This window comes from Plecotus auritus (assembly GCF_963455305.1).
Source record: "Plecotus auritus genome assembly, chromosome: 7".
NCBI classification, from domain to species: domain Eukaryota; kingdom Metazoa; phylum Chordata; class Mammalia; order Chiroptera; family Vespertilionidae; genus Plecotus; species Plecotus auritus.
In genome coordinates this window covers 71,390,174-71,412,338 of record NC_137774.1, presented here as the reverse complement: position 1 = coordinate 71,412,338, position 22,165 = coordinate 71,390,174, and the positions used below count along the sequence as shown (strand labels likewise).

General features: G+C 47.0%; 1 protein-coding gene across 3 annotated transcripts in view; it reads left to right on the top strand.

Annotated features, from left to right (window-relative positions):
• PDPK1 (3-phosphoinositide dependent protein kinase 1) overlaps nt 1-18,060 on the top strand; it is a 92,059-nt gene extending 73,999 nt beyond the window's left edge. For all 3 annotated transcript variants that reach the window (XM_080681285.1, XM_080681284.1, XM_080681286.1), the window contains 5 exons: nt 3,455-3,628; nt 7,614-7,831; nt 12,475-12,532; nt 14,122-14,274; nt 14,916-18,060. In XM_080681285.1, coding sequence (XP_080537411.1) covers nt 3,455-3,628; nt 7,614-7,831; nt 12,475-12,532; nt 14,122-14,274; nt 14,916-15,032 — 720 coding nt within the window. In that variant the 3' untranslated portion in view covers nt 15,033-18,060. The remainder of the gene's footprint in view (nt 1-3,454; nt 3,629-7,613; nt 7,832-12,474; nt 12,533-14,121; nt 14,275-14,915) is intronic.
• The last annotated feature ends 4,105 nt before the right edge of the window (nt 18,061-22,165 follow it).

Here is a 22,165-nt window from a genome sequence, read left to right as displayed (position 1 = left end):
CTACCTCTTCAATTGCCTGTGGTCATTGTTTCTTTCACACTCTTGGTAACATTAGCACTCTTGGGGGGCCTCTTTGTGTTTTAAATTTGTGCTAATTGTCCCATTTCACCAGCAACAAACACACAACACACACACACACAAAAATTTTCCTGAGATGTTGACAACACAAGGTTTAGCAGTAAACTGACTTGCATTCTCTATGTTTGTGGCCTGAGAGACACTTTTTGTCATGATGATATATCAGTATGAAAGGGTTGTTCAACAACCTAGACATTTTTTTTGAGATAGGGACATGTTTGAGAACCAAGGTTTGATTGTTTTCATTTCTGATTTTTTTTTTTTTATGTTTCTATGTCCTTTTTAATGTTTAGTATCTCTGTGGGTTTTGTTTTTAAATATTTTCTTTATTTTTTAAGGGAGGGAGAGAGAGAGAATGCCTTAATTTATTGTGGCCACTTGTTTATACATTCATTGGTTGATTCTTCTATATGCCCAGACCGGGGATTGAACCCACATCCTTGGTGTATAGGGACAATGCTCTAACCAACTAAGCTACCAAGTCAGGGGCTTACTATTTGTTAAGTTCTCACTGAGATCATCCATCCTTCCCCTGAAGTCCTTGAGCATCCTTATAACCATTGTTTTAAACTCTGAATCTGGTATTTTGGTTGCTTCCATTTCATTTAATTCTTTCCTTTGGGATTTCTCTTGTTCTTTTGTTTGGGGCATTTTTCTCTGCTCCCCATTTTGTCTCTGTTTATTAGGTAGATCTGCTATAACTCCCAAACTTGTTATGATGGCTTTATGATGAAGGGCCTTGTTTGGGTCAATGGCACAATCTTCCAGATCACCTGAGCTCTGTGCTCCAGGAATGTTTCTTGTGAGTTATGTGCACCCTCCTGTTGTAGTTGAGTCTTGAGTGCTGTTGGCCCTTTAGTGAGTGGAGTTAATCCTTCGGGCTGGCTGGCTGTAAGGGTAAACTTTGATCACCCCGCGTATGAGATGATGTGCAAGGGCTGCCCCCCAAGGCAGAGTTGTTCCCAGCAGGGTCTGGTGCCTGCAGGAATCCCTTTTTGTGTGTGCAGCTATGTGGCCAGTTGGGTTGAGCTCTGGTGTGATCTGAAGCCCAACACTGCTTGTATTGATTCTGGCTCTACTTGGGCAGGGTTCAGGTTCAATGTCAGAGGTTCTGTATAACCAGCCTTGGCTACCTGTCTGGAACTACCACGCTATTCACTGTTTGTGGCTGCATCTACTGGACCTGGGTGTATGTGGGAGTGGCCAATCTGTGTATAAGGGTCAGCTTCCTCCAGCTTAGATCTGGGGGAGATCTGTAAAAGGACTGAGGCTCCCTGAGGTTGCTTGGTCTTCCTCCAAAGCCTTCCAAAGAAAGACTGTAGAGTGGGCCCAGGCTGGCCATGAACCACAGCCTCTTGCATAGGTTTCGAGCTCAGTAGGGCAGGGCAACTAGGAACAGGAGGATAGGGCTAGTGGGTCCCCTACTTGGGGATCACACAGTCAGGGACTCACTGAGGGGAAAGTGGCCCCTCCTCCAGAGCCAAACCACTCAGTCTCTGCCAGAGTCTCCAATTCTAGTTCCTCATGGAAGGGCTTGCTGCGGGTTCAGGTTGGGTGTAGCCAGTCATCCCCTTTGCAGGAGCAAGCTCAGCTGCCCTGGGCTTAGGGGACAGATCAAAAGAGTCTCCCATGGGGGTGATGCCAGCCCACGCCTGAAGAGGGGACTAAGCACTTTGTCTTGGTCCCAGATAATAGCATCCAAGGGACTCACACTTTGAATGTGTCAGGCCTGAGCCACTCTTCCTTCCATCCATGGAACTGAGCCTAGCGGGGCAGGATATCCAGGACTTGTCAAGGCTGATCCAGTCTCCTGTTGGAGGTGGTTCCTTCAAGCTTGTGGGAAGTGGGTGGGTACTTATTCCTGGGGTAGCAGGGGCTGAACTCGCTGGAGAGATGGGAGTGTCCCCCTCCCCCACCCTGCAATGTAGCCACACACACCCCAGCATCCGCCTATCTGATTCCTGGACAAAAGTTTCCTTGGGTGACATGGTCTGAAAGTCTCAGCTCTGCAAGGCACTCTGGTACCCCTGCACTGCTGAACTCAGCAGGACAGGGCCTGCCAAGTGAGTCAACATGGGGGGCGTAGGGGCACTGGCTGCAGGCTCGAGGTGGGGGAGACCAGCCTTCTTTCCAAAGCCACACAGTTTAGTCACTGTCTGAGTCTCTGCCAAAACCTCCCCAGAAAAATAGGGCCCCAGATGTCATGATGGATGCAACTAGCAGAGCCCTCCACAGGACCTGAGTACAACAGAGTGGCCTCGCCAGCAGTTGGAGACTGTGCAGTGTGCTCCCAGGCTCGTGCTGTAACGATAGGAGTGCTTGTCCCTGGGAAGGTGTCACCTGGGTCTCCCAGGCAGACGGAAACCACAGTGATTTTCACCACCAGATGCTATGTTCCCATCCCTGTTGCTCTTAGTTGGGGATCCCTGTGTGGGATTGGGACCCCACACTACTGGAAGGAGGACGTTTTGCCACAGTGATACTTCTCCAGCTTCTCAGTTGCCAACGTACCTGGGTGCTGGGGCCAGCCCTTTCCACATCTCTGCCCTTCTTACCAGTCTCTATGTGGCTTCTTCTGTAAATCTGTGGTTATAATATGTCAGATCAGCTAGCCTTCAGTTGGTTATCCAGGTTGATTGCTCTATACTAGTAATATAGCTATGAATCTGGTTTGGGGCTGGGTGCAGGTGAGTATAGCTTCTACCTACTCTGCAGCCATTTTATAACCTAGCTTCTAGAAATTACACTGTCCCTGCCCCTGGAGTACTTTGGCTCTAGACTGTCCCTTAACTTGATCTTGGGGAAGCAGGATCAGTCCTGCCTTGTCAGTTTGAAAAGGCTATAGTCTGCCTCTTCTTGCCTGTCCCTTCTGTGTCAGTCCCCTCAGTGGGAGGGTGTACTTGGTCCTCTGTGAGTCTGGGGGTGGAGGAACACAGCCATATCCTGAGGAGACAGCTCTGGGGCCCTGTGAAATCAATGCTGGTGGGAGACACAGGCTCTTTGCCCCCCATCTGATAGCTTACCATCCAGATAGATTCTTTGTTCTCTTTGTTATTAAAGCCAGTAAATTCATTTTTTTCTCTTTTTAGGATTTTCAACTGTATATTTTAAAATAATGCTTGCTGCTTTCATTAATTTTGAGTTGTGATTTCTTTTCACCTGTGAGAGGGAAAGGAACAGAAACTTGAGAGAAGTAAAAGGAAGCTCAGAAAGTGACTCAGTCTGTCCCTGGCCCATGGTAGGACCAGGTGGGATGGGCCGCAGGCACTTTCTATTTCTAGGAGGGTACTGGGAAGTTAAAGGAACTACTCAAAAAGAACTTTTGTCAGAGTTACTTTTTAACCCTAACACTAACATGTCTTGGCATTTATTTAAGGTTTTAGATGCCACAAAGCGATTAGGCTGTGAAGAAATGGAAGGATACGGCCCTCTGAAAGCTCATTCATTCTTTGAGTCCATTACGTGGGAGAATTTGCATCATCAGACACCTCCGAAACTCACCGCTTACTTACCAGCCATGTCGGAAGATGATGAAGACTGCTATGGAAACGTAAGCTGGCTCGTGTGTGTCAGGAACAACCCAGGCAGAGATGTATTCTGCTTGTCATACTTTGTGAAAATGGTTCCTCTGTGCTTAGGAAGTTTGTGCCCATCGACCATGGAACTCTGATTCATGGGATGAAGGGCTCAAGGGGAATCCAGCATAGATCTGGACACTTTGCAGTCCAATTCTGAGTCTCTCACCGAGACTGAGGCCGAAGTGGCTTTTGTCCATGAGTCTGCCCCGAGTGCAGGTCACCAGGCCCTGAGGTGGTCAAGTCCCTTTTTCTCATTTTTTCTAGATAATTTTTACTCATAGGGATTTACCAGAGGCAGATGTTGGGTGGGGGAGTCTGGAGCTAGTAGGAACAGCACCCTCTACTTTTCCCCCTGGGCTCCTGGTGCTGAGTTTCCTGGTGGGCATCTTTCTTATGCTCTTGGCTGGTATCTTTATAATCATACGTCTAAAAACATTCTGGAATGCTTCTGATCTTTCTAAGAGAAGCCTGGGTGCTGTTGCTTTGAACTTTTTGGGACATGGCATTGAGGATGGACATTGGTCAATGTCAGCTTTTAGTTCCTGGTAAAAGCGGGGACTGTGGTACAACCCCAAGGGGTGTAGCACCTGCCATGTGTGGGAAGCTGTAGTCACCAGCTTGAACTCAGATGTAGGTGTAAGTACACTTTGTTCTTTAAATTTTTCTTACGGAAGCATATGGAATTGGACAGAGGAGTACAAGGAACTGCAGTGCACCCACCATCCACCTTCAAGTGTTTTTTTATTATCATTGAATAGAGGCCCGGTGCGTGCACTGGAGCGGGGAATCCCTCAGCCCAGCCTGCCCCTTCTCTCAGTCCAGGAGCCCTCAGGGGCGGGAGGCAACCTGGTGATCAGGGCAAGGCAACACCCCCATCACACCTCTGCTGCTGCCACTGCTGGCAGCGCAAGCCTCAGCCGGCCCTGGTTACCTGAGCCTTGGGCGGCCCTGGGTGCCTGGGCAGCTGCCATCTGAGGCTTGCCTGCACCTTGGGCCAGCCCTGGGCGGCTGGGCAGCCGCCATTGGCGGCTTGCCTGCGCCTCGGGTGTCGGCTGGGCAACCATCATCTGAGGCTTGCCTGCACCTCGGGCGTTGGCTGGACAGCCGCCATCCAAGGCTTGCCTGGGGGGGGCTGAGGGGACTGGGGGACTCAGGAGGCAGGTGCGCAGAGCGGCTGGACCCGCCTGGGGGTGGGCGCGGCTGTGCACTTGCTGCCCTAGCAGAGCTGAGGGGACTGGGCGCCCCTATCTTGTGGCTGTGGGTGCCGCCATCTTTGAGGGTGTGACGGTCAATTAACATATTCCCTCTTTATTAGATAGAATAGTCCATTTTTCTGGCTTGAGTTCTGTCACTGTAGCTTATTCTAACCAGTTATGTGTAGAGTTCCACTTTAGTTGATGTGGGAATTCTAGACTTTATCTAAGAGTCATCCAGAGCCAAATTAAAATTATTACTGGTATCACCTCTCGAAGATCAAGAGCTCCTTATGTCTCCTGCTTATAGTTATAAGCAACACATCCCCCTTTGCTTATCCTGAAATACCCTTTGTGCCCAGATTTGAAGGGAGCCTGACCTGCTTCACCATTGCAGTGGCTGTGGCCTCCGTGTCTGCAGACTGCAGAAGGCTCATCCCCAGGATTTCCTCCCCAGCCCTGTTGTTGTTCCTAAGGCACAGCCAGTAGGAGTATGTTATTGTCTCCAGTGCCTTTGGCAGGGGTGTCCAGGGAAGCAGCATGTTTGGCTGGCTGAGCTCTGATGGAGGGCGCAGTTGTCTCAGATCTCAGTGCCTAGGGAGCTCAGCTTCCTGTAGCCTGTGTGTGTATGTACATGTGCGTGTTTGTGTATGCGTGTACACACACTTGAGTGTCTTTTTCAGGCCCTCTGTCTGCTGTTTTATTGCCTTCGCCATGTCAAGAGCTCTGGCTTCTTGGTACTCAAATGTTGCCATCTCAAACTGGCTCTACAGGTTAACAACTTACTTTTTGTTAGGTGGCTCACCCTCAGCTTTGAAGGCTGTGTGGTTTGAAAACCTAGGAAAGTATTTGGCCTGAGCTCCCTATACCACACTTCACAATTGGACAGTTTAGTGAACCTTGAAAAAGACTTTGACCTGGAAAAATATCAAATACAGAGAAAACCTGCTCAAGGAGATACTCGCTTACTGCAGAAGTAGACATTGTGTCACAGGGGACAATCTCACTACCCATGAGGCTCCAAGAGAGTCTAGTGTCCTTTTCAGCAGGAAGGGGACTTCCCTGTGAATGAGAGGAGCAGAAACTGTCTTTATTCAGAGAATGAAAAGAGCAGGCACCCTGTTCTCATCTGTGTTCCTAACCCCATGCTGGTGGCTGATGGTGATGCTCACGTCTGGACTCCAAGTGGCCCCTGGAGAAAAGTTCAGTGTTCAGCACAGTCTGGTGTTTCCTCACTATGCATTTGTGAGCACCTCCACGCCAGCCCACTATCACTTCTTGTCATGTGTCCTTTCTAGGTTTGGTGTTTGTGCTACTCGTCTGTACTAGTTGCTGCTGAGGGGAGAAGAGTGGAGTGCAGAGATAGAGCATCTGGAGCTTTCCCTGGGAACAGTACAATGGAGCCCCCAAGATAGGACTTACCCAGCAAACAGTGGTCATGGTGGTCAGCCAGCAGTTCCACCATGGGAGCGGGGCAGTCACTGCATTGGAAAGACACAGGGGTCTGGTTCTGAATTCCGCACTGGCCCTCAGGTTGTGACCTTGGGCCCATTCTGAGCCTTATTTCCCTGTTGCAGAAATGGAGGTGGTGGTAACAGTCATCTCACTGGCTTTGCAGGCTTGTTGAGACACCCACGGAAGCTTACGGAAGCCTCTGAAAGCTGAGAGACACTGCCCAGAGGTGGCCTTGGGGCAGTTTTCAGAGAGGAAGTGGAGAATGCTCCGGGCCTTGGAGGTGCCCCAGGAGTGTCACTAGGGTCACTCCTACCTGGGAGTTAGTGGGCAGGGCTGAGGCTGCTGTTGAAGCTGTGAGTGAAGGCTGCTTGGGGCAGCACATGAGTGAAGGCTGCTTGGGGCAACACAGGAGGGTGGGCGCAGGGTCTGCAGGAGGGAGTTGTCCCACACAGGGGACTTGGAAGGATGTGCTGCATTCTCATCTCACCTGTTCCTGGTGGCATCTTTCCTTTTCCTCTTTGTTAGCCATGGAGAGGCTGGCTGTCCAGGGTGCCCACTTCTCTCCAGGTCTTTGCTGGGCTCTCTGGCCCGTTCAGCAGCCTAGGAGTGTGCAAGTACACAGCCCCTGCCTTTTGATACATTTGTGAGTCATTCCATTTTCTGTGTCATCAGTGTTTGTAGTTTTCTCTAGAATAGCAGGCAACTCTGTTTATATCAAGCTTAATTAATCTTTGCTGAGATAAAAGGGAGTATCTTTTTATTTTTAATTGAACTCAGTCAAATTGGAACATATAGTGACAGCCATAGACTCAGAGACATAGGACCACAGGGCTAAAGGAGGAGGGCTCTCTGAACTCCTGCCACTGAGTCCCTGCACCGTGGAGGGCAGGTTCTCTGGGGCCATAGGTGCCCATCCCTCCTCTTCCCAGAAGGCATCCTAACCTCCTCTAGTGGGGGCACCATGGGGGCTTATAGAAGTTTCCCTTCCTGGAGATGAAGACTGCGTGTTAGCTGCTCTCTGGGGTGAGCATCTTCTCATGTTCCCCTCGGAAAGAGGGATCCAGACCAGGCAGGATTCAGCCCTGCCTTGGTTTAGTGGCCAGCCAGCCAATGGAGGAGAAATCAGAGCTGCCCACACTTAACAGGAGAAGCAGAACTGGGCTGCAGTTCTGAAGCTAATCTCCTACCTGGGCTTTGGGGCTCTCAAGCCGTGAGCTTGCTGGTACAGCGTAGGTCAGAGTGTTGTCTGCATCTTTGGACCCTAGGGAACATTAGGCGCTGTTCTCACTTTTCTCTCTTCTTTGTGCAGTACGACAATCTCCTGAGCCAGTTTGGCTGCATGCAGGTGTCATCGTCGTCATCCTCCCACTCCCTGTCTGCCTCAGACACGGGTCTGCCACAGAGGGCGGGCAGCAACATCGAGCAGTATATCCATGACCTGGACACTAATTCTTTTGAACTGGACTTACAGTTTTCCGAAGATGAGAAGAGATTATTATTGGAGAAGCAGGCCAGTGGAAACCCTTGGTAAGAATTTATAGGCATAAGTAGTACTCGCTTTAAAAATGCAGAGCAGAATACAGGGAATGCGAGACACGGTAAACAGAGAAAGCAGGCATCCTAGTCTTCATTACCGCTGCCTGTGAGGCTCCGCACCAGCTCACTCCTCCCAAAACTGCCAGTAACACTCTACGGTGAGGCCCCTCAAAGGGTCCAACTGGATGTGGGTTTTAAGAAGCGTTGGGCAGGGAGTGAGTGCGTTTGGGTCTCAGCAGGCCAGGTATCTGTGATTGGACATGATTCACTGTGATTTAAATAACTACTGCTCCTTGGTGAGATGTTTGGGGTCTTCCAGGGATTTTGCTGTTGTAACTCATCCTCTGCACATAGTTTTTCTCACTTGTCTGAATATTTCTTTAAATGTGGAGTCCTGGGGTGGCAGGTGGAGTGAAAGGGTGCACATTTAAGAAGGCAGTGCTTTGTAGCTGCAGTGCCTGTGAACAACCCCCATTTCCCTAATGGTCATGCCTACCCTTGAACATTTTGATGCTCTAAAAATGGGCTCTTGTGAATTTGCATTTGATTTCTTATCAAAGCAAACATCTAGACACATTGGCCATTTGTATTTACTTGTCAAGGTACTTTGAATCTTTTGACTATTTTTCTTATGTTTTGTATTTTTTTAAATTGACTTTATTTTTTTGTTAATCCTCACTTGAGGATATATTTTTTTTTTAAATATATTTTATTGGTATTTTACAGAGAGGAAGGGAGAGGGATAGAGAGCTAGAAACATCGATGAGAGAGAAACATCGATCAGCTGCCTCCTGCACACCTCCCACTGTGGATGTGCCCGCAACCAAGGTACATGCCCTTGACCGGAATCGAACCCGGGACCCTTCAGTCCGCAGGCCGACGCTCTATCCACTGAGCCAAACCGGTTTCGGCGAGGATATTTTTTCCATTGATTTTTTAGAGAGAGTGGAAAGGATTTCGGGGGGCAGGGAGAAATATCGATGGTAAAGCCTCTTGTGCATGCTAACTATATGCCAAGAGTTAGACATATCTTTCACTTAAGTCTGCTTTCATCTTTCAATCTGCAGACGACCTGCCAATTGCCAGAGAGAAAAAGGTGCCTAGTTGGGGGTAGGGGTGTTTTCTTCAGGAGAGTAGGAATTGACCCTTTGAAGTAAAAAATCAAAAGGATTCCTTTAAGTAAACTTTTCAAAGTAGGTAACTAGTAGCTTGTTTAAGCTAATTGGTTAATTAACCAAATGAGTAGGCTGTGGTATTTATGCTAATATAGGAGCTTCTGACCATCTCTGTCTATCCCCTGAGTCCTGCCTCCTGGACTCAAGGAGTATATAGAGGTCTACCCCAACCACTAGATCCGGTCAGGAGTCCAGCATCAGCTCTTCACCATCTGGAACACCAGTGGCTCTCCTGTGTCCTGTCATTAGAGAAGCTGAGATAGGTGGCTCTGTGCTGGCAGGCATGTGTGAGAGGGAGAGAGAATGTGTATCCATGTGCGTTGGAGGGGCTTGTGCCTGTCAGTAGGGAGTCCTCACTCTGCAGGGACAAGGAAGGAGCTCGCATGTTTCTGTGTGGTGCCAAAACGTTCTGTTGCTGAACCATCTTGTGGCTTCAGATTCACAGTGTGAATAACAGTTGTGAAGGTGGGTGCTCCTGGTCTTTGCTTGTCCTTAGGATAGACATTATTTCCAAATTACCTTTTCAGCAGGTCCTCCTAATTCAGGCTATTTGTGCCAGTACTGAGTGAGACCACCCTTCCACAGCATCCATATGGCACTTGCCGACACACCAGTGCATCTCAGTAGAACACGTAAAAGTGGCGCTTAGTTTTTTTTTTAATTAAAAATTTTTGGTCTTAATTTTATTTTATTTTTTTTATTTTTTAATTCCCACCTGAGGATATTTTTTCCATTGATTTTTTTTTCTTTTTTAGAGAGAGAGAAAGGGAGGGGAAGAGGAGAGAGAGACAGAAACATCAATGCAAGAGAGACACATCAATTGGTTGCCTCCCACATGCCCCGACCAGGGCCAAGATTGAACCTGCAATCCAGGTACGTGACTTTGATGGGGAATATGTTCTAACCACTGAGGAAACTGGCCAGGGCAGTTTCTTTATTGAGAATTTTTGGGGTCACGTAATTTCTCTTTTGGGAATTTCCAAATTGTATCCTTAGCCGTTGAGGTTTTAAGCCCTTTGTAGATGCTCAGTAAAGTACAGATGGTTGTATTTGCTGAATGTTTTCCCGTGTATTTGCTTGTTAATTTTGGTTATTTTTGTAGTTAAAGGTTCTTTTTGTTCTTATGTAGTCGTGTCTGTTACTCTGTATTAGGTAGCTTGTTTTGTTTCCAGCTTTAAAAAGTAACCGCCCCCCTTGCCCACCAGTGTGGCTCAGTGGTTGAGCATGGACCTATGTACCAGGAAGTCACGGTTCGGATTCTGGTCTGAGCACATGCCAGGGTTGCAGGCTCAAACCCCAGTAGGGGGCGTGCAGGAGGCAGCCTATCAATGATTATCTCTCATCATTGATGTTTCTATCTCTCCCTTTTCTCTTCCTCTCTGAAATCAATAAAAAGTATTTTAAATAATAATAAATAAATTAAATAAATAGTAGCCCTTCCCACGTAGGCTCGAACAATATCCCCTTCTTTTTTCCTTCCAGTTCTTTTGTTTGATATAATATTTTAAATTGTCTCTCCTGTTAATCCATGTGAGGCTGCAAAAATACTGGAAGGTCTTTTCTTTCCTTGCATGTCTGTCAGACTTCCCTGATGGTGATCTTGTGTCCACTGGCTCAGTATCCCAGCAGAACAGCTAACTGAGGCCGTGAACTGGCCTAGGCTTAAATTGACACCCTCCACCCTGCCCTAGTATAATTAAAGTCTTCCCCTTATTGTAAACTTGTGATTCTTTATTATACATTGAGTTCTTATGTAACAGGGCCTGTAAGTTAGAAGAGGCTTTCTATTAGGCTCCATTTTTTTTCCATGTAATTCTGTCTTGCAGCAGAGCCGCATTGGATGTCCTTTTCAGAAATCTCCTTGATTTTTTCTCTTTGCTTCAAGCCTTGTTTTGTTTGTTTTTTAAGTGCCTCTGAGAGGGAAGTACTGTTCTTTTCCTTGTAGAGGACACAGCCCTTTTATATTGTTAATATTCATCTTAGTTGTTTTCAAAATCCACATGATGCTGCATCAGTTTGCTTGGGGCTCATTCCTTGGTGATGGGGTCTCAGCAAGGCAAGCCCAGTGGGCACTGGGGTGTGGGTGTTGGTCTGGTTGGGTCAGGCTAGGCCAGGCACACTCAGTGGGAGAACATGGTTCCAGCAGCTTGGCCATTCTGCTTGAACATGCACTAGGTCCCAAAAGGAGCCAGAGAAGCATGTGGGCACGCTCAGATACTTACGTGCTAAAATTGTCACTGTTTGATATAACAGTTGTCTGACATGTTTTCAAATATAAAATATTTTGTGTTTCTACAGTAGAACCTTGGTTGATCAGGATTTTTAGTAAAATCAGAACATAAACTAATAACTGTTAGCTTTAACCAGACGAGAGAGCCTGCAGACATTAAACCAACCTCTTTTAAACTCTTAGAAATCAAAGAGACCTATATTTTGCTAATTATGTATATTAAATCAAAACCTGCATTTGCCCTAGCTGGTTTGGCTCAGTGGATAGAGCGCTGACCTGTGGATCAAAGTGTCCCAGGTTCGATTCTGGTCCAGGGCACATGCCCAGGTTGCAGGCTCGATCTCCAGTAGGCGGTGTGTAGGAGGCAGCCGATCAATGATTTCTCTCTCATCATTGATGTTTCTGTCTCTCTCTCTTCCTCTCCCTTCCTCTGAAATCAATAAAAACATATATTAAAAAAAACAAAAACCTGTATTTGAAGCTTTCTCTTCCAAATTCCTGCCATGTTTGAATAAAAGTGCTTTATTACTATGGTAGAAACACCAGATGAAATGTTCTTTTTTTTTTTAAATTGATTTTAGAAACATGGATTTGTTATTTCACTTATTTACGAATTCATTGCTTGATTCTTGTATGTGCCCTGACTACGGATTGAACCAGCAGCCTTGGGTATGGGGACAGCACTCTAACCAACTGAGCCACAGTTAAGATGAGATATTCTTAAACCAAGTCCAACTTGAGTCTTTTAGAGATTTATGATTCTAAGTGGCTCAGTGGATTCTGAACACTGACTTGGGGTCCCATGAACAACAGGCTTCATCCTCAGGTTGACTCCCAGCAGGCTCTGCCCTTTTGGAGGGGTTTTGTGTGTTGGTCCTGCTTTGTTTAAAATAACAAGGACTTGTGTGATGGGCTCAACTCTGCAGCCCTGTCTCCCTCTACCTTTCCTTGGTTGTGTGAAGGCTTCCAAGTGAGAGGGGACAGCAGGTGTTATTTCTGGCATCTGGTCCAAAGGCAGATTGGGAGTTCTATAAAGCAACGGTGCTTGTGTGCTCAGTTACATTTGGAGTTTCCTCATGTTACTCAAGTGAGTTTGGATCTGTGAAGGGAGAGGCTTGGTTAAAGCAAAGTTCAAAAATGCCATTGGGAGGTTTGTTTTGAAGGAAGGAGTTTGGAGAATTTCTGGCTGACTCATGTGAGTGTCTCATTCTTGTTTTCTTCTTTTGTAGGCACCAGTTTGTAGAAAATAATTTAATACTAAAAATGGGTCCAGTAGATAAGCGAAAGGTAAGTCAGACTCGCACTGCTCCTTCCTGTGCATCTTTCTGTGTCTCCCTCCTGGTTCTTTGGTTGTTGTTGTTAATTCTCACCTAAGGATATTTTTCCCATTGATTTTTTTTTTTTTCCAGAGTGAGTGGAAGGGAGGGAAAGAGAGAGAGTTGGGGAGAGAGCCATGTGAGAGAGACACATCAATTGTCTGCCTCCCACATGCATCCTGACCAGGGCTGGGGATTGAAACCATGACCTTCAGTGTGAGGGCCAACTTGCTAACCACAGAGCAACACCAGCCAGGGCTCCCTCCTGGTTCTTAATCAGGATCATGCCTTCCTCTCAGATTCCTGCGGTAACTTGTTGCACATAGCGTCTTTCCTTTTTATTTTTATTTTTTTTAAATATATTTTATTGATATTTTACAGAGAGGAAGGGAGAGGGATAGATAGCTAGAAACATCGATGAGAGAGAAACATCGATCAGCTGCCTCCTGCACACCTCCCACTGGGGATGTGCCCGCAACCAAGGTACATGCCCCTGACCGGAATCGAACCCGGGACCCTTCAGTCCGCAGGCCGACACTCTATCCACTGAGCCAAACCGGTTTCGGCTCGTCTTTCCTTTTTAGAGATCATCTCTAGATTTGATAGCTAAGGGAGATTTCAGCTATTCGGCTCTTTCTTCTCAGAAGCCAGGGTTCTGGTGTCTCCACAAGGCTGGGTTCACTGATAAAGGTTCTGTTCCATTGAGGAGGTTCATCACAAGTCATCTAATACTTCATTAGAATTGTTTTGTTTTTTAACTTAAAAAAAGAATTTTTTTATTGATTTGAAAGAAGGAAAGAGAGAAATATCAATGATGAGAGAGAATCATTGATTGGCTGCCTCCTGTATGTTCCCTACTGGGGATTAAGCCTACAATCCAGGCATGTGCCCTGACCAGGAATCGAACTGTAACCTCCTGGTTCATAGGTCAATAATCAACCACTGACCCACACCAGCTGGGCCTAGAATTGTTTTGGAAAATTGTTATTTATTATGTTTTATTATTTATTTTATTGATTAATTTTATCAAAACGTATCAGATTCCATAAATCTGCTGAGCCAAGCCCTTCTAAGCTTGGGCTCGTGAAACCCATTTCTGACCCACCCTGGGGCATCCTCAGTGGATGAGAACCTCCATGAAGGTGGGTTCTCACAGGCAGAGCTCTGTGCCTCGGAATGGAGCAGAAGGCACAAGAAGCAGTGGGGCTGACCATTGATTGTAGGGCTGTCAGAGTTTGCTTAGCCACAGAGACCTGAGCTGGTGGGCTGGCCTGTGCTGCTGTTCCTGCACGTGGCAACCAAAGTAAGGGAGCCTAAAATGGGGGTGAAGATATCCAGACCGCCAAAACCAAGCAGTAAGTGCTTCCACTCTCTAATCCAAGGCTTGGTCCACGTGGGGGATGAGGTGTGCCCGCTCCCTTTTTCCCAGGTGAGTGGATAGGTGGCTGGCAGTGGTTCTTGTACACTGAGCTACTCTGACGTCCAGCCTCTGAGGCAGCAGTAAGCACTGTCATCACCCACTTCTGAGCCTTAACAAGCGGGGTCCTTTTTTTTTGTCAGGGTTTATTTGCACGACGACGACAGTTATTACTTACAGAAGGGCCACACTTATATTATGTGGATCCTGTCAACAAAGTCCTGAAAGGTGAAATTCCGTGGTCACAAGAACTCCGACCAGAGGCCAAGAATTTTAAAACCTTCTTTGTCCACACAGTAAGTTTGTCCCTATAGGTTCTCCTTCGCAGGGCAGTTGGAGGCCTTTGTACTTCCATTTGAAGCATCCAAATACTGTAGCCTGAAGAGGGAGCTGGAGTCAAGGCACTTGTCTCCCAGGGCCCCACGTTCATGGCTCAGTCCTAAGTTGGGCTGGGAGACACCTGTGCTTGTTTTTTACTTTGGGGGTGCCCTGAGGGATCTGTAAGTCATCACCTGCATATTTAATATCTGCACATATGTGGAAGGAAGAAATCCACATGTTCATGTGCTTCCAGAGGTACCTGCAGTGGCTGCAGTAGGATGGCAGTTTCTTTATTCCTTTCTTTCTTTTAATATAATTTTTATTTATTTCAGGGAGGAAGGGAGAGGGGGAGAGAGAGAAACATCAGTGATGAGAGAGAATCATCGATTGGCTGCCTACCTGCACACCCCCAGTCAGGGGATCAAGCCCACAACCTGGGCATGTCCCCTGACCAGGAATTGAACCGTGACCTCCTGGTTCATAGGTGGGCGCTCAAACACTAAGCCACACTGGCCAGGCAATGGTTTCTTTCTATGATTTCTCCCCAACAAGTTGAGGTGCTGGTCTTGGAAAGACTCAGTTCTTTGAGAACATTAAATGGTTTCTTTCTCTGCAGCCAAACAGGACGTATTACCTGATGGACCCGAGTGGGAATGCTCACAAATGGTGCAAAAAGATTCAGGAGGTGTGGAGGCACAGATACCAGAGCCACCCAGACACCACCGTGCAGTGACAGCCCACAGCCCTGCCCTCGCTGCCAGGACATGCGCCCCAGCGCAGCTCACTGCTATCCGGGACGCTTCCAGACCACCTGCCAGCCATCTCAAGGGGAATGTAGACAGTGGAACCTTGCAGCTTTTTTATTTAAAAGAAAAGAAGAAAAAAATACCCACAACACAAAGAACAAAACCAATAATGAACAGGAATTCAGGGTCGCTTTGCTTGCTCTCTGTGCTCTATGGAGGCCTCCCCAAGCTGTCCTTGTTGCCAGAACCCAGTGCTGTGCACGTCTACCTGATTCCAGTGGACCAGTGTCACCAGCTCTCCACCGTGCACTCCGGTCACCTGCTGGTCTTGCTGTGACCTAGGGGACAGGGTGTGTCTCTGGGCTCTTTCTGCCCTCTAGATTATCATGGAACTCTTCACTAGGGAGTTGTGTGTGCTCTGCTGTAGGCGGCCTCTGATCTCCATGGGGTGGGAAGGTTCTTGGCTTTTGTCCATGTGCTCTTTTCCTCATGTCCCTAGATCATGGCCCATCCCCTGTGCTGCGGGCCCTTGCTTTCCTCCTGAAGTAGCTCTGGCTGCAGGATTTCTGTCTGCAAGTGCTCCACATGTTGTGACTGCCAGGCAGGCTCCCAGTGGTGAGAAGTGGAACAGGCTGTCGGGTGAAATACAAGCCACTGCCCGCAAGGTTCCGATCCATCATCCCTTGGAGCGGTGTTGCCCTCCGGGGCTGGAACCCACGCACATGGCTGAAGGGAGCACGGTCAGCAGTACGTCCGGTTAGCCCCAGCTGCACCAGCGGACGGCTCTGCCGGCCTCATGAGACCAGAGCAGCAAGGCAGAACGGGGCCTGGTGGCCTTCACGTGGAGGAGTGAGACCTGATGAGCCTTCCTGAGAGTTTGTTTAAAAGTTGAAGTGTGCAGGACTCCCCCAAACCAGTTAATTAGGAACCAAGAGACTCCTCACAAATTGGACGGTACTCAATCATCTGGGTGGTGGGAGGAGTGCACGCTCCCAGCCGGCACACGCACCCTTTTCATGTTGCGATTGAATATGCTCACAGCCTAAAATTCTTACATCCCAACAGTGAGAATCTAACGCCTTCTCATGGTGCCAGTTCATCTGGTCTCCATCAAGTGGACTTTGCCTGGAAAAAAAGGGTTAACCCGCCTTGCACTTGAACCCAAGCTCCCAGCCTGCTCTCCTTCCATTTCAGGTTCCCTCCTTCAATGCTTAGAGGCAGCACCTACTCTCCTGTAACCTACACATGGTCCAGGTCCTGCTAGTCCTTTGATTTTCTTTGCTGCTGCTCCCCAGACAGTGGGTCTTGGCTGTTCCTCTCCCTACCCAGGTGTCCCTGGAGGGCAGTCCTGTTCAGTGGGGAGAGAAGCAGGCCCTGCAGGCTGCTCCCAGGGGATGAACACCTTTTCCTTTAGACTTTCACCAAGGCACTAGCAAAAGGCTCACACAGGAAAGCCCCCGCACCACTTCCCTGCCGGTCTCCTATCTCAAACACACCATTCATCACCCTCTGTGGCCAGCAGTCCAGATGGAGAGGAGAGATGCCTTGCTCACATTGTCTGAGTGATAAGGGTGGCTGTTCTTCAACTGGGAAGCAGTATGGATGTGGGGAATTCACTGTGCTGGGCAGGGAGAGGGCTGAGCAGAGGTAGCCAGGTTTGCTGGTGGTTTCTATTCGGGCCTGTCCTCTGCTCTGTGAAATCTGAGAAAAAGCTCACATCTGTCTGGGGGGCGGGGAGGGAGAGGTGCCCTTGGCTCAAACTCCCTCTATGCTCCTCTTTTCCTCACTTTTGAAAGGCTTGCCTGTGTTCACCTGCTTTTCAAAAAGTGAGTTGACTTGCCCCTTTCAAGAATTTCACTTCATGCTTACTCCCATATTTACATTTTACTCTTCTCAAAAACCCTGCCTCTGTGTGTGCTGTTGGAAGGGTTAGGAGCTGGTTTCTGTGCAGCATCTCCCCAGGTGTCTGGTTACAGGGAAACGAGCATGGCTGGTATTTGTGTTTAATAAGAGCACTCAGCCGGGCTACTCACGAGACAAGTCCTCCCTTGCATTCTGCCTTCTGGATAGCGCCACTACCTCCTGGGCTTAACCAACAAGCTCCATCTTAACCTCTAAACCAGAAAATGAGGGGTTCAGGGTTGAGCTCCAAGTTGACAGAGCTGAAGTGACTGCCCTTGCCCGAGCCAATGTAAGCTGAGCCCTTCTCTGTAAGCCAACTTTCTGTTTTACTCAGAGGCCTTTTTTTTTTTTTTTTTTTTTTAAGGCCCATGTGTATTCTTTTACCCTATACTTCTGCCAACTTTAATTTTATCCAACTTACCGTGCAACCATCGTCTTGGCATGCAGGTGCCTTATATTCTGAGTTGTGGACAAGGGTCTATGTACTTACACAGACATACCTGGAAATATGAATGTGGATTTATCCCAAGTGAGAAAGAAAATGCCCTGTTGTTTACTAGATCCAGGAGCCATGTGTCTTACTGGGAGTAGGCAAAGACACGTCAAACCAAGTACCACCAACTGGAGACAGTCCCATACCATGTGGCCTATCTGCACGAAGGGGTTGGGAGGACAGCTAGGAGGTTCTGTGCTCTTCACTGTGCCTTGCTTGTCTCTGGGAACTTGAGGAAACTGGGTTTGCATAGGATGGTTTCCTCCCCTCTCTGTGGACCTGACTAGGGCCGTGGGCAGTGGGCAGCCCCCTGTGGAGTGCAAAGCCCCACCAATGATTGGCACCATTGCCTGCCTGCTATTCTGAACCTAACAACTTGTGACAGACTTGCTTTGGAAAAAATGGCTCTTGTGGTCATGCCAAAGCTGGCGAGAACTACACCTACTCCAGCCCTCTTAGGGTGTTTGTGGCCCAGACCTGAAGGAATTGCAGGAGATGGCCCCATGGCACACATACCAACCCCAACCCAGGGCAGTGTGCCAGCGCAGGGGGCCCTGGGTGACTCAGTATTTTCTTAAAACATTTGTTTTCTAAAAAAAAAAAAAAAAAAAAAAAGTAAAGACCACTGTGAACATTTTGGTGTATAACCTATCCTCTCCCTGCCCCAAATTTGTTTGCTTTTTTTCATCTAAACTGGGAACATAAAACACATGCTCTTTTTATTGATTTTCAGTGTGAGAGGAAGGGAGAGACACTTCAGTGTGAGAAAGAAACATCCATCAGTTGCCTCCTGTACACCCCCCAACTGAGGATCAAATCTGAAGCCTTTATATGTGCCCTGACCAAGAATTGAACCCTCAACCCTTTGGTTCACAGGATGATGCTCCAACCAACTGAGCCACTTCGGCCAGGGCCAATATATACTGCTGTGCATCCAGCTTTTTTCAGTTGATATTTTATCTTAAGCATTTTCCCATGTCATGAATAATGATTCAGAAGCATTGTTTTTAATAATTGTAGAGTTTAATTGTTATAAATCTTATAATTTATCTATTTCCCTGTTATAAAACATTTAGATGGTTTCTAGTTTTTCACTATTTAAATAATGCTGTGATGACTATCTTTATAAATTTTTGATTTTTTTTACTCTGACCCCTCCTATCCCCATTCCCACAAGTAGTATTTTTCAGTAAAAGTTTGTTTCAAAGGTGGTATTAATTTATTTCTCTGTCTGATCTGATGCTTAGATGCTCAGAGTTCTAAAACAGGACCTCCTCCTTAGTTGTTTCCTTCAGATTTTGAAGAAATGAGTCAATTCCTGGTAAACTGTATTGAAACTCTTATTCAAACAGTGTTGGAATAAGACTGCTCTTTTTCTTTTTTAATGCTAAAAATGATGTCATTACTGCAGTATTTTTGTGACCGATTTTTCCAAAAGTCAATTTCCTCCTTTTCATTGAAAGAATCTGTTGTGCTTGCATGTTAGTTACTTTCCCACCCCTGCTGCTATGGCTTTCAAGTGCTTGGTGATATTTTCAAAATCGTGTGCTTTGTGTCCACAATGGTACTGAATTTGTATCTGCACAGTCAGGAGATAGAAAGTGCTGAACTGATCTTGCCACATGCTTACTGGGTGATTTGTAATTGAGTTTATAGACTCAAAGTATGCTGGGCCATTTGGAATCAGTGAAAAAGCAAAAGCTCTACTTGGAAAAAAAATCACGGACAGTTGTGTTTTACAGAAGTGTGTGTGCCCCTCTCCCACCCCCCACCCCCAGCTCTTCAAATCCTGGGACTTTGTAAGAGGGTCTTGGTTCAGTGTAGCACATGGCCAGGCTTTTTCATGGTAGAAAATGGTTATCCTGGCAGATAAGGACTTAAGGCCTTCTCCCCTCTCCTCACCCACAGTGTTGCAGGTTGTCTAGTTGTCTTCACGTCCAGACCACCTAAATTTGGTTTTATACTTAATTTCTCCACTTCAGTTTGGGGTCCACTGATTCTGAAGGGAAACATGCATGAGAAGTTTTTCTAGGTACCATGCTCAGTGGCACATGACTCCGCCAAAGACGGTGGCTGAATTGCACAGAATTAGGTCTCCTGCCCTCCTCTGAATCTTCAAACCCCGCTCCCGTGGCAAGTCCACAGACTGAGGATGCAGTCGCCAGGAGAGTTTGGAGATGGTATTGTTCTTGGAGATGTTGCCGTACATGCTTTTCCATATTCTTTCTTTTCACATCCAAACCTAACCGGAACGGATGGTGACTCAAGTGGGTGTGGCCCTGGCCTCTTGGGCAGCCTACTGGGCAAGTGCTTTAAACCAGGGCAGGAGTCACTGCCAGAGCCTCTGAGGGGCACAGGCTGCTGGCAGGGTTGTCAGCAGGCTGCCTGTGGAGAACTGGTCTGGGGAGGAAGCTGTTCCAGCAAAGAGCAGTTTTCTCTCTGGTTCAGACAGCTATGGTGTGCCACTAAAGTCATTTCTTCAATACGAGGAAATACCAAACATTATGTGCAGAGACATTTACAAAAGGCAAACCTTTTTTACCTGTGTAATCCACCCTAGTCTAATCTGTCTAGCTGAATGACCATGAGTCGGGTTCATTTTGCGGGTGAAAAGCCTCTATAACCATCATAAATTTGATTGGATGTCGGCAAAATTTAATTCCACAGTATTTAGAGTCGCTGTACCTGTTCCTTAACACAAAAGCGGACAAGGCAATAGTCTGTTAGTTGTCTTTCAGGTTGGTGGCAGTCACTTAGAACGTGTGATATTCTCTACCTGGTCTGTAGCTGTAACTGTGATGTACAGGCAAAGCAAAAATTAAAAAAAAACTTATGAAAAACAAATAATGCAATGATATTAGGATATACACTTTTGTATTTTTATTCTTATATAAGATTATTTGCTGGCTATTGTTGGCCTCTAATTCAGTCTGTGTTATTTAAAATCTAATATATGAATTATTTGGATTGAATTCATGTTTGGGGCCAGGTTGTTATATGTATTGATGTACAGCCTTGAATGTGAATAATTATTGTAAACTATATTTTACAACTTTTTCTCTGGCTTTATTATATAAATTTTCTATTTCGTCAATGATTTAATCATATAATTTAATGAATCCTTTTTTTTTTTTCAAATATTTGTGCTTAGATGTAGTTGCTGGATGATGAATTTTACACATATGCGAGGTAGTCTTGTAATAAAAAAGCATGAAGAGTGTAGACACTCGCTGCATAGCTTTTCCTTTGGCTGGGGATCTGGGGTGGGTGTGACCTGGATTTGGGCCAGAGCAGTTGTCAGTGCATAGCACACACTGGACTAAGGTCATGAGCTTGTCTTGAGCCCCAAGCCAATGGATCACAGGCTGCATGCACATGGCTGGGGGTGGGCGTGGGGAGAGGCACAGCCTACCACTTTTCTGGATTTCCACCTCTAAGTGAGGCGGGGGGCTGGAACTGAATGTGTGCTGGACAGCTCGGAGGACCTTAGTAAAGGCCAATGCTTCTGGTGCAAGGTAGCAGGGCTTGCTGGAATCATGGAAGAGAATCTTAGCGAGCTGCTTCCCCTGCTGCATCCCAGGACTGGGTGCCTGGCCCAGCATGTCTAACTCAACCTGCTCAGCATTTACTTCCTCAGCATCTGGCATATGCTGTCCTGGGATCCAAATTCTTACCTGTACCTTTCATGCCAGACCAACCTCAACCTGGACTCCAACAAGGTGAGCATGGCCCGAACTCCCCTTGTCCCCAGCTCCACCCAAGCCCCAAAAACTCCCTGCCCTGGGCCTGGGAAAGAGGTTGGCACTCTGGCACCTACTGTTTTCCAGGATCCTCAGCCACTCCACCTCACATCTCATTCTTTGGCCCCTGGTGTGTCAACACCTCCTCTTCTCCGTCCCAGTGTACTTACTGGGTTTGGAACCAGAGAACCCTGGCGTCCTTTGCTTTTCACATTCCAGACGTTTGACTTAATGTTGGCAAGGGGGAGTTGACACGGTCGTCTTCCTTTCCCAGTGACTTGCATTTAGATAATTGGTGCTTCATTGTTTTCAGCCACAACACGCACCCCATTTAGCATTCTAAGAAGGTGATGTCCATAGAGTGATATTTCAAAGGGAATGTTGTTCATATTAAGGGGTGGATAAGGGATGTCATGGAAGGGCCGGGTAGGAAGTCTTTTTCAGACTTTCTAACTATCCTAGTTTTCCCACTGCCCTAGCAAAAGGATAGGAATTTCTAGGCTGGTTTGCAGCTTGTCTTCGTATAATATAATGTTCACACTGTTGTTCCAGATAGTAATAGAAAGTAAATTATTTTGTTGATTACCTTTACAAGACTGTGGCTAAGGCAGAGTATCTCGGAAGCTATACAAGCTGTATAGGATTGAAACTCAGAAAAGGCTGTTGGAATATAGTTATTACCTATATTTATCCTAGGGAATCCATAAGCCTTCCTCTTACTTTCCTGGGTCTTTCAGTTGGGCCTATGTAATAACACTTGGCTTCATTCCTTGCCAGCCCAGCATATGCCAGGCATAAGACTTCCAAAAAAACTTCACATCCTTCAAGTTTGAGAGGCATGCCAGAGACCATCCTCAGGGTGGCATGACCTATTATCAGGAAATGAGAATTCTTGAGTTACTGCAAAACCACCACTCATGGATAGAAATCAGTTTTTGAGATGCCAGCCCTCTGGCCCTCTCGCTCCCCACTTCCCACCCCACCC